Here is a 16020-nt window from a genome sequence, read left to right as displayed (position 1 = left end):
CCCAGACCTGTGTAGACCCAGCATGTGACGTGCGGGCTTCCCGCACCCTGTCGTGTGACCACCATGTGGCTAAGGAGTGATAGCCAGCCAGCCGAGTCACGTTTCTTCCTGGGCGATCCCCACACCCCTAGGCCAGGGCCTCGTGGCTTTAAGTGTTGCGTTTGTACCTCCATGGCGCATCCTTTAGAAAGAATGGCCCTGACTCAGCGGGAATTCGAGGCTGCGGGGCCATGTGATTCTGTGCTTCCTTGCAGGACGCTGGCTGAGATGGCAGCTGCCACCTCCGTGCACGTGGTTGCGGTCATCGAGCCCATCATCCAGCATGCTGACTGGTTCTTCCCCGAAGGTGAGTGGCTTTGCAGCTGTGCTGACGGCAAAGCAGCCGGGAAGGCACAGCACAAGGCGCTCAGTCCCCTCCATGGTGCGGAGCTGGTGACACGTTGCTGTGCATTCGTGTTGTGACATCATGGCAGCCGCACGATTTCATGTTTCACCTGGTTCATTGAACGCCAGGGTCGTTCACTCTCAGCGTGCTCTGAATACCTGCTAGGCCCCATGTGTCTGCCAGTGAGACACGCTGCCTTCCCCGGAGGTGCTCAGGCCACTGCAGAAGTGGCCACATGGGCAGAGAAATTGTGACCCATGCTGTGTGGTGGATGGACAAGGGTCCGACAGATTGGACGTGCCCTGAGAGCAGGTGGCACTGGACGAGCAGCAGTGCTGCTCTGGGAAGAAGGCATCTGCTTCTCTAGGCAGCTTGTGGGTCTGCGAGGTGGGAGGCAAAGCAGGAAAGAGGGCCTGGCCCGTGTGTGAGGGTCTCAGTCTGAGAATTAGGGCTTCACCCTATGGCGGTGGATTTTCAAACTATGTTCATGGCAGTCCTGGGGTCCTCAGAGGTTCCGTGGCCCCCGTTGGGGGTTCTGCTTGGGCACGTGTTGGAAGTCTGGACCTCCTAGCCTGCTGTCCCTATTCCAGGAATCACTCCCCACTCCTGCAGGCGGCTCACTAAGCGTGTGATGGGTGAATGGGCACTGGCACTCTGCCCAAGATTTGCTTTGGCAAAAAGAGTCTTGGAAAAAACCCCAAAACCCTGCTCTAGGCTGTATGGAGGTGATACAGGCTTTTATTTCTGTTTTATATCAAAGTAGATACATCTCATTTTATGATTCAAGTAAGTAATCCATGCTTCTTGTCCTTTTCCATGTTCCATGTGTTTTTTTTTAACAAAAAGGACACCAGAGGACTTGTGTGACTTACATTCTGAATCATACCCACATCACCTCTAGTCCTTCTGTCTTTCCGCCCCTGCTTACATCAGCCGTGCTTAAGCAGGTGGACGTGTCTGGGACTTTGGCTTCTGGAAACAGCCACAGCTCCTGTCCCGTGGCTGTTTTCCAGCTCTCGACCTCTGGTCTCTGTCTCGTAGTCACACGTCTCTTCCTCTTCTTGCAGAGGTGGAATTTAATGTATCAGAAGCGTTCGTACCTCTCACCACCCCAAACTCCAACCACTCGTCCCACACTGGAAATGAGTCTGACTCGGGGACGCTGGAGAGGAAGCGCCCGGCCAGCATGGCGGTGATGGAGGGGGACCTGGTGAAGAAGGAGAGGTACGGTGACGCGGCGCTCACAGCAGGCCTTCGGGGGGCTGGGCGTGCGAGTGGCCCTCTGTGGGCCGCGACGATGAGGGTCCAGACGGTTCAGGATTGTGCTGTAGCTCATTGCAGGTGTCACTCACTCTTGTGCCCTTGGCACTCAGGCTGTCCTTGGTGCTCTGCCACATGCCCACAGTGGATGGCATCGCACGCACGTTACACATTCCCCGAATGTACTTGATTGGAGAGGAAAGAAAAAACGTTCACTACTGAGGACACATGGCGAACCGCCCACCTCGTGGTGGCTGTGGGTTAGGTCTGCAAGGAGGCACGTTTGGGGAGTGGGCCCTCTGTGGGAGCCAGCCACTGGAGCTGGCGGGCAGCGGGGGGCCTCGGTGCTGCCCCTTCGGAAGGGGAGGAATGGCCTGGCGGACTGGTGGGGGCAGCTGCTGTCCACCCGAGGCTCCGTGCGACTCTCAAAGGTTGTTCAGGCTACTGGTGACTCTTGCCTTCAGATGCCAGCCTGTCCAATTTGTGGGATGAAATGCCACTGTGTCCACTGGCAGCGCTAGGAGTCAGACGCCTGCTCAGCCACGTGCTTTCTTGTCCATGTGCGCTAGTATTACTGGGAGTACTTTTGCCTTAAAACTAAACAACAAGCTCTCATTTTAGTCGCTGAGTGGGGTTTGTTTTTTGTTTTGCTTTTTTTTTTTTTTTTTTTTTAAAACCCACTGCAAAGGAAAAAGCTCAGTTCCCTGTCCTGCCCTCTGCACGTGACCGCATCTGTCACATGCAGCCGTTGCCCACTCACACATCGGCAGGGCCCCCTCAAGTCCCCACTGCAGTCAGCCTCCACTGTGAGTTACAACACGTACTGCTCATGGTCCCTTAGCAACGACAAACGATTCGCGGGTGTCTGCCTGGGTGGGTTCTCCCCGCCAGCAACCCAGAAACATGCTCAGGGCACCATGAATCTTTTCCTTTTCTGAACTGAAAAGAGAGTCTTAAAGTTCACAGCCCACTGGGCTCACATGCAAAGTGAGTCTTCCTTCCTCCCTGTGTCTCACCAACGTCCTGCTCCAAGCAGCGGTTTCCAACCCTGTCCTTCAGACAGTCTTTGTGTCCAGTGTGTGGACGTCTGAGCTGAGAGGCAGTGTGGCCTGACCCCTCCCCCGCCTCCAGTGCGATTTCTGCACCCAGCTCTCACCTTGTGTCCCAAACATGCAGATCTGACAAACACGGTGGGCTTGTAGCGGTAACGTGCCAACGTGACGTTACGACACGGCCCGTGTGCTGGCACTGCTCACACCACACTGAGAAGGGCACTGCTCAAACCAGGCCCCCTGGCGCGCTCAGCGTGAAGCCAGGTTACTTGCTGCCTTGGGACGAGGGACGCCCACTCCTCTGGGCATTGCCGCTTCACTGCACGCGGGCAACTGTGGTGGCTGTCTGCGTATGTGGGTTTTAACACGCGTGGCCGACGGGCTTCCATGTCAGTAGTCGGCTCGCATGGTGTGTTGACTGTTTCTTCTCTCTGTAGCTTTGCTGTGAAGCTTATGGACTTCCAGGCCTACCGGCGGGGTGGCACTCTAACTAGAAAGCACGTGTCCCCTGCTTTCCAGCCGCCACTCCCGCCCCCAGATGGCAGCACCTTGGCTCCAGCGGGCCCAGACACCCCCGCCCAGAGCTCTAGGGCCGAGAGCGGCACAGGGGGTGGGACTGTCCCCTCCTCTGCGGGCATTCTGGAGCCGGGGCCCAGCCCAGGCGACAGCAGGTAAGGAGGCCGGCTTCTGCTGGCGGGGTGCCGGGCGCCCCTCCTCCCTGCAGGTGCTGGCCTGTGGGCACGGTGTGCACGCCCGAGTGCCACCCGTGTGCAGTGAGCCCTGCTGCCTTCACTCCCTGGTGGGCAAAGGAAATGACTGCAAGTCGCTTGCTTCCTCCCCTGTTTTCCAAAGAAAGTGCTTCTGTTTGCGTTCTTTACTTCCTGCTTTGGAGCCCAGAGCTGGGAGCCAGCCGGTGTCTGGCAGTGTGACCTCTTGTACCTGTGATGTGCACTCGTGTTCATGTGCCCTTCACTGCTGTCGTCTAGTGTGCGAGCGAGCAGACGTTTGAAGGTAGCACGCTAGTTAGGTTAGAGTATTCCTGGCATTCATTCATTCATTCATCCATCCATCCATTCACCCGTCCGTCTGTCCATCCATCCACCCACCACCCACCCACCCATCCACCCAGCCAGCCAGCCAGCCAGCCAGCCAGTCAGATTTACTGAAGAACAGTGCTGAGTAATATGTGCCAGGTGTGGCACTAGGCTCACCAGGTGACTAAGATCCCCCACCCCCAGGCTTTCAGTGTTGGAGGGGAGTTGACCCATGAGTACCAGGTACAAAATACGGTGATTTTCTTAAGGAGCTCTTTTGTTGCTTAACCTTAGGGTTAGCCACCTGGAGTGGACTATGAATACATAACAACTTCAAGAAAAAGCCCCTTTGAACGTGAGAGTTTGATTTAATTGGCGTGAGTTCAGTCCCCACCTGAGCCAGGCAGGCCAGTACCAAGGCCACTAGGTGGCCTCTCAGGGTTCAGATGGGCAGCTGTGGTGAGGCGTGCCTGCAGGCTGTGTGCCAGCACTGTGCCCGGACTTTGGCTGCCTGTACAGCCCCAATTATCAGATACAGAGTCAAGTAAATGCATGAAACAAGGACGACCTGTTTATCTACAGTCGGAAATGAATTTGCCTTGGGGACCTGTCACCTTATCTTCTCTGGTGGGAGGGAGTGCCTCTAGCTGTGACACAGCTACTGAGATAAGAATCTGGCTAAGTCCTCTGAGCTTGACTCTGAAAGCTTCGTGCATTCCTGGGTTCCTTTTGCTGCGCAGTTTGGGGACGTTCACTTTTAGGTTAAAAATAACTCAGGCTTCAAACTTCCAGGGCTTCTTTTCCTGTTTTAGTCCATAGAGATTTCTGTGTGTGTTTCAGGAATGGCGTTCACTCTTTGGCAACCTTGACAAAGTGTCGCTGTCAAGTTCAGAGTGACGAGGCCTGAGGCAGGACCTGGAAGCCCGAGCTCTGCTCTCCCTGCCCCAGCAGCTCTGGGCTTGACCAGCCCTTGAGCCTCTCAGGGCTCCCTCTCCCCACGCCCACACTGTAGACAGCACCGAGCATTAGCTTAGTTTTATTTCACGTATATGTCAAAGTCGCATTATTTTGAAGTCCAAAAGCCCCTCCACGTTTTTTAATATTGCCCAATGTAAGCGCAAGCAAACTAGAGCTTGAAATTTCCTGTTGGCTGCTGTGAAAACGTTTCTATTGTGGAATTTGAGTGGCCCGATAGTGGGGAGACAGTCTGATGCCGTGATTCTCATAAAATCCGTGAACCTGTGTGGCACCAAATCAGTGTTAGCGTCACAGGCCCAGTGGGAGCTCCGTAAAATTTCAGATCACTCCTTGCTGTTGAGGCGAAAACTCTGGTTGGAATCGTCTGTGTTAGAGCGTGCGTAGCGCTCGGGCTGTGCCGCCTGCGTCTGACCTGACTTCTTCTCCCCATAGTCCTCCCAAACCCAAGGACTCTGCAGCTGCACCCGCGCCTGGCAGGGCCAGCAGTCAGGTGGCCGGTGGCCCAACCCAGGCGCAGACAGCGGCCAGCTCCCATCAGCTCTCTGTCGGCCTGGCGCATGGTTCAGCCGGCTCCAGCCCTCACACTTTGCGCAGAGGTGAGTGACCACCTGTCCCCTGTGCCCTCGGGGTGGGACGTGTAGGCCCCTATGGGAGAATCAGGGAGGGTTGGCAGGCTTCTGACTGTTGCTCCCCTGTCCGTTATAAAATGGCAAGCAGAAAAATCAGTCGTTAATGAGAAACATCCTTAAAGGGAAATGAAAAACCAGGCAGCAGAAAAGCACTTGTTTAAGAACATGTTTGAGCTGCAAAGCTGAACGAATGGTCGTTTCTCCAGAAGCGCTCCCAGGAGCTTCCAGGCAAAGCCCCCTCAAACCTCGCTGAGGCGATTCATTCTAAGGCCGTCTTCCAGATCCATTTGTACTTTCATCCAGAATGTAGCTTGTAGCTCAAATGATTCTGGAATTGGTAGCATTTCTAGCTAAAAAATAAATAAATAAATAAAAATCCAGCCCTCTAGGAGAAGAGGCTTAGGCAAAGGGGGGCTCCGTGTGTCCAGGCAGACCAGTCGTGCCCGGGGGTCGCCCCATAGCTCTTCCTGCTTCTCTCTGTCTCTTCCCTTGCACCCCTGTCATTCAAGAAGGGTGCTGACAGAAGGGCTGCTGGGTGGCTTGGAGCCCTGACTCTTGTTAGCAGAATGTTCTTGTTGGATGTTAAAAAGGCAGGTCTTTGGAGGCCTATGTGTGTGGGATGGACTTTTTCAAAAGGCACTTTGTATTTTGGAATGATCTTAGATTTACAGAAAAGTTGCAAAGGTAGTGCTGAGTCCCCTCCCCGCATGCCCTTCCCCCACTCCCCTGCCCTCATCTTATGGCACCATTCATCACGGCTAGAAGCCCACCCTGGCTCATCGCCATCCACTGCGGCCCATGTTTGGTTCAGATTCCGCGTTTCCCATGATGGCCGCTTCCTGTCCAGGCTCGCTGCCCTCCAGGACGCCACGTTGTGCTTCCTCACCCGTCTCCCTAGTCCTCTGGGCCGGCAGTGCCTCCGTCTTCCCATGTGTTGCTATGGCCTTGACAGTTTGGGGGGGCCCTGGTCATGGCATTTTGAAGAAAGCCCCTCCATTTGCACTGGTCAGTCAGATGCTTTTCTCAGGGTGAGACGGACTCTGGGTTTGGGGAGGAAGAGCATAGAGATGACATGCCTGCTACCTGACCTGTCCTGGTTGGGGTGCGGCCGTCAGCGTACCTCCACCCGTCAGGTGAGCCCTGACCCCTGGCGTGTGCACACTGGCTCTCACTGCGCCCTCTCACTGAACGGTGTTCTGCTCTTTATGCAGCTGTGAAGAAGCCTGCTCCCGCCCCCCCGAAACCAGGAAACCCACCTCCGGGCCATCCTGGGGGCCAGAGTTCGAGTTCCCCAGGAACAGCGCAGCACGCGCCCAGTGTGTCACCAAAGCTGGCTGCCCCCGGGAGCCCTTCTCTTCCCGCTCAGCACCCAGGCCCGGCCCCTGGCGCCCCCAGCACCTCCACGCAGCCTCCCGCACTGCGGAGGTCTTCCGGCAGCCTGGCTCCGATCCACGCGCCCAGCCACCCGCCGCCACAGCCCCCCACACAGGCAAGGCCGGGGAGCCAGGGCCTGCCCAACCTCACGGCACTGCCCGGAGAGCCCAGCCTGGAGCAGCCTGCCCACACCCCTCCCCAGACACCAACGCCCCCCAGCACCCCGCCCTTGGGAAAGCAGAGCCCCGGCCCGCTGGCCTCTCAGAGCCAGGCGGTGGGTAACCCTGAGACTGCGCAAGCACATGGCGGGACCTTGCCGAGACCGCGGCCAGTACCAAAGCCCAGGAACCGACCCAGCGTGCCCCCACCCCCTCACCCTCCGGGCGCCCACCCAGCAGGGGATGGCAGCCTCAGCAACACGGTGTCCACCGCCTCCAAAATAGTAACAGGTGAGTGGGGCTCTGTGCCAGGCTTCTGCCCCATTCCCGCGGGCTTCCCTTCACAGCAGGGCCAGCAAATTGCCAGGTGCCAGATCCAGCCCCCAGGCTGGTGTTTGCGAATAAAGTTTTATTGGCACATAGCCACACACATTTGTTCACATGCTGTCTCGGGCTGTTTTTGTGATGAAACAGCTAAGTTATTGGAGAGATCACATGATTGGCAGAGCCTAAAATACGTAGTGCGTGGCCTTTGAAGTTTGCTGAGCCCTGACTGCAAGTTTCATGATGTGTTTACGGTCGGACTGCACTCCCATATGTCTGCATACAGTGCCCTAACCCAGGTGGAAGGTATTCTACAGCATGAGCGTGAAATGCTTTTCCTAGTGAATTCCTCATTAAATGCTTATTTTCCTTCTAAGGGTAAAAATGTTCATAGTCAGTGAAGTTACACTGTGTTTCCCCGAAAAGAAGACCTACCCGGACAATCAGCTCTAATGTGTCTTTTGGAGCAAAAATTAATATAAGACCCAGTATTATATTATATTGTATTATATTATACTATACTATAATTATATTGTGTTGTATAAGACCAGGTCTTACATTAATTTTTGCTCCAAAAGATGCATTAGAGCTGATTGTCTGGCTAGCTCTTATTTTCGGGGAAACACGGTACTTCAGGTATAACTTTAAAAAACCTGATTTGTGCAAAATTGGAGGCTCAGGGAAGGGAAATTCTGAGGCCTAATCACGTCAGAGGGGGAGGATCGAGGTTTTCCCCGATTCCGTGGAGACCTGGTGTGGGTGGGCTGTGCCTGTACAGACTCAGGGGCTCCCTAATGGGGCATTTCTCACAGGCAATCCAGAATGTGACCACTTTGTTTAGCGATGGTTTTATAATAAAATTTCCATCCGACGTGCTCTAAGTTACTATTTGATTCAAGGATGGGAAGGATGGATATTCCTTTAAATGTGTTTTTTAAATGGTAATTAGGAGCTTTGAATCATGTCTTGCAACAGCTGAGTTTTAAATTTTTCCAAGTGGAGCTATTTTTAGAGAAGAAGCTGAAATATACCTCTGGGCTTCCCAACCAGACCCAGTGACTTCTCAGCTGAAAATGAACCAGGGCACCCCAAACCGGTACCCAACTAGTCTGTCTCCTGATAACTTGTTTTCCCCCAGGAACATCATGGGTAATTTGCACATGCTGTAAGTAAGTGGTTGATATCTTTTTTCTGATGACACCTCTGCCTTTATTTTAGGAAAACAAAGCCACGTTGGTTTGTTTGATTGTTTGTCTGTTTCCCATAGATGCCCTCCCTAGCGCGCCCACAGGTGGGGAAGTTTTCCAGGACTAAGGTCTGTAGCCCCAGGCAGCTGCCCATGTGTCCACGTGCTCCTGCTTAGCTGTGCTCTGCGTGTGCTTTAGAGTGTGCGCTCGGGGCAGCCGCCCGCGGCACGTACATGTGGCTTTTGTTTTTATCAGAAGCACTCGAGCCTCAGCGCTCCAAGTCCACGAGGTACATGTCCCTAGACTGAGAGCTCGATTTCAAGCCGCTCAGATAAGATACTCAGAATGTCTTCTCTCGCTGTGGTAAGCCTTTCCCAAGCGTCGGCTCTTTTCGGTGTCATTTACCTGTCAGTGACTGGCTCGTCGCATCCAACCAGAGGGGACTTGGTGCAGTCAGAATGGGAAACTGTCCCTCGTGTCTGGAGCTTTAATTTTTAATTTGATAAAATTGAAGTTTACATCTTAAGTGCAAGTTAACTGCATGGAGCTTCTTAATTTGATGTTTAAAATTCTCAGGACAAAAATAAAATATCTTCCTCCACGGACCCCACACTAAAATGCCTTTGTAATCTGGCATACTTACATGTTGCTTCCTCATACCTCACGAGCTTTTTAGAAGGTGCAGTGAGGCCCCTCCCACCTGCTATGGGACCCCACTGGGACGGCGCAGGGCTGTCACTGCGTGTGCAGCTGCTTCTGGCAGCTGGTCCCGCCTTAAGCCGTTCCTGGGCACGTAGCCATTACTCACAGTGTGGCCTGCATGAGACTTTCTGGAGGGGGAACAGCGCAACCTGGGAGGCAGGGAGGAGGGCACAGGCGTCATTCTACCTCCCAACTCCTTGGAGGTGCCCCCAAAAGGCTGGGTGTTGCAGTCACTTGCAGAGTAAGGTGACTAAACCCTGATTAAGGCAGAGCCTTTGAACACGTCAGTGTCTGTGACACACCACAGTTTTAGTCCCAGACCTTTCCTTTGATTTAGAGGAGAGACAATGAACTAGAATTATGTCTGTTCTTCAGCACCACCCTTACCTGCGGTGTGTTCGTCCCAGAAGGTTGTGTTGTTGGTCTGCTTCAGCCCTGTAGTGAGAGCTCCTCGCTTGACAATTTGCAGCGAAGTGAAAACTCAGAGTGAAAATACTTTTCCTTAGGATATTAGCGAAATATTTAAAAACCAACCTGTGCTATGAATTCTCATAACTCAGGAAATTACCAGCCCCCACAGTTACCTTTGTGTTACAGAATCAAGTTTTCACTCCCCAAACGCCCTGCACTGCCATGAGAAGCACACACCACGTCTGCATCCGGGGTTGGTCGGTCGTGCTGCGTGAACCACTCTTGGACAGAGTCATTGGGTGTTTCGAGAAGGAAAAATAGAACATGGAACTTCCTTTGACAGGCAGCCTGTTATTGTGGCATCAGGTGTTCACTTGCAAAACTTGACCCAGACGCATTCCTGAAAACAGGTTGTTCGTTTAGAGCATTTAATCTTTAAAAGCTGAGTTAAGGCCTGGGGGTTAGGATGAGCTCTTGGGGAAGGTCACTGCTGCCAGGAGGGTCTTCCCACCGTGTTGTGTCTTATCTTTGTTGTCACTAAAAAGCAGGCCGGTGTTCGTGTCACGAGTACAAGACGTTCCATCTTGCTGTCTTTAAAGTAATAGATTTTAGCAAAGAGTGTTCTAATTTAAACGTTTTATTAAATAATCTAGATGTCTGACCTGCCATAATCAGTCAGAACTGAAATTGGAGTATTTGATGGTAAGGAAAAGGCACCTGATTGGCCAGCGTGTTTGTGCTGTTTGGAGATCAGAGCTGCGCTAGTGGCTCACTAACCGGCACTGACCCTGCCCGCTCGCAGCCCACTAACCACGCATGCGCCCACGGAGGCTGGCTTTGCTCGTTCACGCTTGCTGCCAATTCTCTGACTGCTAAGTGTGTTCACAGACGTGTGATAGGTGGTCACAGGGCTGGCCTTGGTCCCCCTTTAATTTCCATTCCTTCCTATAGCGGGCAGGCTGGAGGTGTGGGAGGAAGGACATACAGTGAATCAGACGCCCTGAATTCCGTCTCAGCTCTGTGTGATATAGTCAGGCGGGGTGCCCGGGGGTGACCTGTAAGATGGGGTGTTCGTGGGAATTACTGCTGCAGGCGTTACATTACATAAGAGAAGCATCTTATGGTTGTTCATGTGCGGTGGGTCCAAATGAATGCGAGCTGTTTATTATCATTTTTATCTAGAAAATAGGTCACCTCAGTTATGTATTAGGTTCATAAGTCAGCAGTTTTAAACCTCGTATGCCCAGACCCAGCCTGCAGGACCTGCACGCCGGTGGCCTGGAGCCCAGGTGCTCGGGAGTAAAAGACTTGTCTTAAGTCAGTGACCTAAGACACCCCAGCAGCCACTTGCCCGCGGTGCCAGCTGGGACCGGCCACTCCCACAGTGCTCAGTACAAACTCCACCCTGCTGGTTCTCATAGTATGTCCTTCATAAAATCAAACTCTTTTTATATCAGGAAAGGGATGCATTTTAAAAGTGAGCATAGCTATTAGAGCAAACTGGGGGACTAGAAATAATCAGAAATCACCTTTTTACAGTGGAAGAAGTCCACTGTTCGTGTTCTGTGTTTTTCCCCCTAAAAGGCAAGGGAGTACGTGACCATGACCATTTGGCGTAGAGAGGTCTTGCACTTCTATTTTGCTTGACAGCGAATGCCCTTTCCCATGTTGTATGTAGTCCTTCTCACCGTCTTTTCAGGGGCCACATAACATTTCATTGAGCAGAGGGCTGCTGCCCATAGCTGCATAGTTAAGTGGCTTCGCTTGCGGTTTGTTTTTGGTAAATAGCTACCAGCATCTTGTCACAGTAAACACCCAGTGGGACTTGAGCAGACTCTGTCCTTTACTGAAGTGATGAAACGTTGGCTCCAAGCCTGTTACAGGCCAGGAAGCTTTTCAGAGCCCTTGAAAACTGAGGAGTGGAAGGCAGTCATTCCCTCAGACTCTAGGAGAGACATGAGTGGTGGGGGCGGGGGTGGGCTGACCCTGCACTCCTGCCTGAAATGCTTCGTTTCTAGGATGCATTTGGGTCCGTTACCTGTCAGAATAAGCTTGGAGTTTTTGAAGGGTAGGTTTCCAACCTAAGCACATATTGAAAATTGTAGAAGCGACATAAATCTTGCAGGACTGTACCCTAAGCCACAGAGGACCAGCCCAGGCCCTGGGGGGCCCACTTCCTGCCTGAGCTGAAGCTGCTCCCTGGGCCTCTCCTTTGTTTTTGTTTTTCTAATCTAATACCAGCCCTCACTGCCCATGTAATGCAAGATGATGCCTTATGCAAATGCAGACCGGATGTTTAGAGGGCATACGAGGTTTAAATCATTTCTAAAATCACCTTCTCCTATTACTGAAATGAACCAGACTGTTTAAGACCTGACTCCCTGTGTCCTCACATAGTGTCTTCTCTATCAGGACCCTCAGGCCGGGACAGTCTTCTCTGGGGAGAAGGGCACACCTCGTGCCCACTGAACTGGACTCCAGAGTCCAAGCAGCCTGGCTCCCGGCCTCAGTCCAGTGCTGGGGTGTCGCTCATGCGGGGCGTGGAGCCTCTGTGAATCCCCTTCCTTGTCTCGGAGGAGGCCCCGCGGCCCGGGGCCCAGTGAGATGCTGTGGTGATGTGTTGGAACACAAGCACCATGCCTGGTAGACGTGGCTGCTCGGTAATGTCACCTGTTGTGTTGGGGGTTGGACTCTTTCTGCAGCTGCGGCTCTTACCGCTTTCCCGTGTAAACTGGTTGTTTTCTTTTAAGAAATGACTCGTGTCAGTGAGAGAGAGGGGCTGGGGAAAGAAACTAGCAGACAGGGCAGGCGGGGGGCAGAAGACAGGAGTTTCTGCGCGTGCGAGTAATGTGTGTGCGCTATATGTAGCTGCAGGAAGTCAGAAGAGTACAAACCCAGAAATTATCTGTGTGACACAGACAGACGGCAGCGAGTCCTGCGAAGACACAGGGCTGGTAGGTGTTAGGTTTGCGTGTAAATACAGATGCTAACAGGTAGAAATCTACTTAGTGTGGCCACGCCCTCTGCATCATGCCCACTAGGCGTGTCCATCCTTGTCTTGTTGGCTTAGGGAAAAGGGATTGAATCTGCACTGGGTTTCTTGTACCGGTGTGGTCTTCCAGACCTGGCCACCTCTTTACCGGAGCATTGCAGAGATGGCTGGGCTGGATGGCTGTCCATCCACTCCTCCGTCTGTTTGTCCATCCAGCTGGCCAGCCACGAAGCTTACTGAGCAGCTGCCACTAACCAGTCACTGTTCCAGGCACTGTGAACAGACAGACAGGTCCCTGTCCTGTTGACTTCCACTCCGCTGAGGACAAATGGAGACATCTCGTGCTGGGCACGAGCACCGCTGGACAGCGCGCCTCAGCACAGTTCACTGGGTTTTACAATCCTCATTAGACCTGATCGTCTGAAATGACCTTCAGTACCTCGGCACCTCCGTAAATCCAGAAACTTCTGAGTTGTGGTGCATAGGAAACCCAGGAGTCACGATGAGAAAAGGGACCCCCAGGAGGTCAGATCTCGCAGCTCAGAGCTGGGCCTTGTAGGGGAGGAAGCAGCCCCCACGCTGAGCCCCCCAGAAGTGCCCGTGCATTTGCCACTGCACCTGTGGGCGAGGGCAGGCAGAACAGTGCCACCCAAAGCCACTCCTGGGGGCGGATGTGGTGAGAGCCCACCCCCAGGGACCCTGAGCAGCCCTGAGGCATAGGGGCTCCCTAGCACCCCGCCTCCACTGCAGTCTCCCAGCTCCCTCTAAGACTCGCTCTAACCTGGCCAGGGAGACCACAGCAAGTCTCAGCACCCCCTTCTCTCCTGTCCCAGCCCTAAAATCCTGACAAGGCCCTGTTTGCTCAAGCCTGCATCATTCGGAGAAGCGAACCCTTCTGTCCTGACGGGCGGTGTCTCCCCCACTGGACCGCAGGCGCCATTAAAGCTGCATCTGGCTTGCCCAATGCCATGTCCTCACAGGTAGAACAGTGGCTGGCACGCGCAGGTGCTCAGTAAGTGGTGTTGGTGAATGAATGAACGGGGTGCCCCGCCTGATGAGAAGGGGCTGTGATGGTTAAGGCCGCTGGGCCACAGGAGTGAGTGGCCATCCATTTGCAGTCTTGCTAAAGGAGTTCCAGCCAACATACGAAGACATGGGAAAAAATTGGAAATGGAAGTTTTAGAGACAGATGAGAAAATTAATATTTGCAGGAGATTTGGCAATCTATCTCAGTGAGTGTCAGCCACAGGTAATTGTGCCCCCCACCCTCATGGGACGTTTGGCAGTGTCTGGGGACGTCTTTGGTTGTCACACTAGACACTAGGGGAGAGGGCTGTGTGCCACTGGCATCTAGTGACTAGAGGGCAGGGAGGCTGCTAAACATCCTGCAGTGCACAGGACACCCCCACACCCCAGAATGTCACCTGTGCCGAGGCTGAGGGCCCAGCAGTCACAGTAGGAACAGCTGTCAGCCTGGGAGGAGGGAACTTCTACCAGTGAGGCTCACCTGTCCCTGCAGCCCAGGTGCTATCACGTCTCAATTAGGGCATCACAGGCATTGGGGAGAGTGAAGGTCCCTTCCAACATCAGGACAAGCAAAGCCTCCAGGCTGGCATCTCAGGACCACCAGGGGCTCAGAAGGGACCAGCACAGCAGGAGGTGTGGCTCTGCCACGAGGCTGCCCGGGTTCTCAAAGGCTTGACTCAGCTTCTCAGGGCTGGGGAGCCTCTGGGAAGGGGACGTGTGCGCGCATGAGCTGACTCTTTCCAGCTTCTCTCCTCTCGGAGCGCCCGCGGCTGACCCCTGGGGCGTGACCGCGCACTGACTCCACATCTTTGTTTTTGTCCAGACGCCAGTTCTAGAGTGTCAGAACCTCCTCACAGCATCTTTCCTGAAATGCATTCAGACTCGGGGAGCAAAGACCTGCCCGGCCACGTCCTACTGGACCTGGACAATGACACAGAGAGCACCGCCCTATGAAGAGCGCCGCCTCCCAGCTGCGCCCCCTCCCCCTGGTGGGCGGGGCGGGCAGGCTGACCTTGACCTCTGCGGACCAGTGAACAGCTTTCAGTGGACTAGAGAGAGGCCTGACCACACAGGACTTGGCTTCCTTCTTCTCACAGCCCGACGAGAACGTGGGGCTGACACTTAAGCTGAATGACCTGTGTCCTAAAGAAGTTGGCTTTCTTTACGTGGGAAAGAAACCATGCCAAAAAAACGCCCCCCAAAATACCCAGAATGGAAAGAGTGCTATTGCGCAGCCGTGCACAGGAAGCTTTGTCACCGCCGCCCGCGCAGGCAGCACCCACGGCCATCGGGAAAAAGCAGCAAAGCCTCAGTGTTTAACGAAACACACCGTGCACGTGGCCTGCACCCCCCACCGGACCCGCCTCCTTACGCTGTCGCTAGTCAGACTTGGCGCCGGGTCACTGTGTGCCCTGTGCCCTGTGTCCCGTTCGCTCTCATGGTGACTGCTGGATCTGTCACCTTGGCAAACTGGATGTGACTTGTGCCTTGTTGGATTGCCAGAGTGTAGAAAGAAATGTACTGTTCTTTTTTAAAAAAACAATGTAATTGCTACTTGATAAGGACCGAACATTATTCTAGTTTCATGTTTAATTTGAATTAAATATATTCTGTGGTTTATATGAAAACTTTATCGTTCTTGGAGGCAGAACGGTGGTGGTGGTGTGTGTGTGTGTACGTGCGCAACGAGGTGGGATTGTGGGCAGGACATTGGGGGTCACACTGTGACTGAGGACGTCTGAAAGAATAGAGGGCCTGATGACAGCAGTGACAGCAGCCACCAGGTGCCCCAGAGACTTCCGACTGGCTGTTCCTGTGAATGCTCATGGGTAAGGCCCTTCCTTTGCTCCCACCAGTCCTGACGTCGTCTCTTGTCACATAGAGACAATTAGACTCCCGGGGGCCGATGCACAGCCCCACAGGCCCAGTGCAGAGGTCAGAAGCCATTACTTTCCAAGGGAACTCGCTTCCAGTGGAAACAGTTGGGAGAGGGGTGGGACCGGAGCAAAGTGCGGGTGACAGCCTGGGTGGTGGCTCTGACGGCAGTGCCTCCCGGAGGTCCGCATTTGGCGTCTTCCCTTGGGAGTAGACGGGGACATGCCACCGGTGTTGGCTGCCCTGAGCTGTTCCATTGACAGAACTGCATGTGGGTGCATCCTGACCTGTCCCTTGTCCGTTGCTCAGCAAGCACTAGACCTCCTTCCACGGTGCATTAACTCAGCAAGTTTAAGTTGAGAAGGGAACCTCGGAAGTGCCCCGTGCCCCGAAATGCTCCCCGCACTCACTACATTGAAACTGTGCCTCCACCCCCATTGCCCCTACAGAGCACATTTCTGTTTGTTGCAGGCCCACTCCCTCCTCAGACGCCATCCGCTGAGAGTTTTCTCTGCCCCGCGAGCTGGAGAACAAACACCGCAGAGGAAGCAAAGGGGCTGGCGACGCTGCTCGGCAGAGCTGAGCCCCGTCTCCAGGGGTCCGGCTCCCACAGTCCGCGTCGCAGCGCCTTGG

The 16020-nt window shown here is 53.9% G+C and overlaps 1 protein-coding gene across 10 annotated transcripts in view; it reads left to right on the top strand.

Moving 5' to 3' along the window:
- Positions 1-15132, top strand: part of ARHGAP17 (Rho GTPase activating protein 17) — a 63451-nt gene extending 48319 nt beyond the window's left edge. For 2 of the 10 annotated variants that reach the window (XM_074322878.1, XM_019750184.2), the window contains exons 15-20: positions 255-346; positions 1453-1609; positions 3135-3368; positions 5142-5305; positions 6550-7161; positions 14336-15132. In XM_074322878.1, the coding sequence (XP_074178979.1) occupies positions 255-346; positions 1453-1609; positions 3135-3368; positions 5142-5305; positions 6550-7161; positions 14336-14466 (1390 nt within the window). In that variant the 3' untranslated portion in view covers positions 14467-15132. Of the gene's footprint in view, positions 1-254; positions 347-1452; positions 1610-3134; positions 3369-5141; positions 5306-6549; positions 7162-8461; positions 8510-10147; positions 10197-14335 lie in introns of all 10 variants that reach the window. The other 8 variants (XM_074322880.1, XM_019750187.2, XR_012493177.1 and 5 more) reach the window with 7 other exon arrangements.
- Positions 15133-16020: the final 888 nt, after the last annotated feature.

Source organism: Rhinolophus sinicus, linkage group LG18 (genome assembly GCF_036562045.2).
Source record: "Rhinolophus sinicus isolate RSC01 linkage group LG18, ASM3656204v1, whole genome shotgun sequence".
NCBI lineage: Eukaryota > Metazoa > Chordata > Mammalia > Chiroptera > Rhinolophidae > Rhinolophus > Rhinolophus sinicus.
This window is presented reverse-complemented; position numbering and strand designations above follow the sequence as displayed.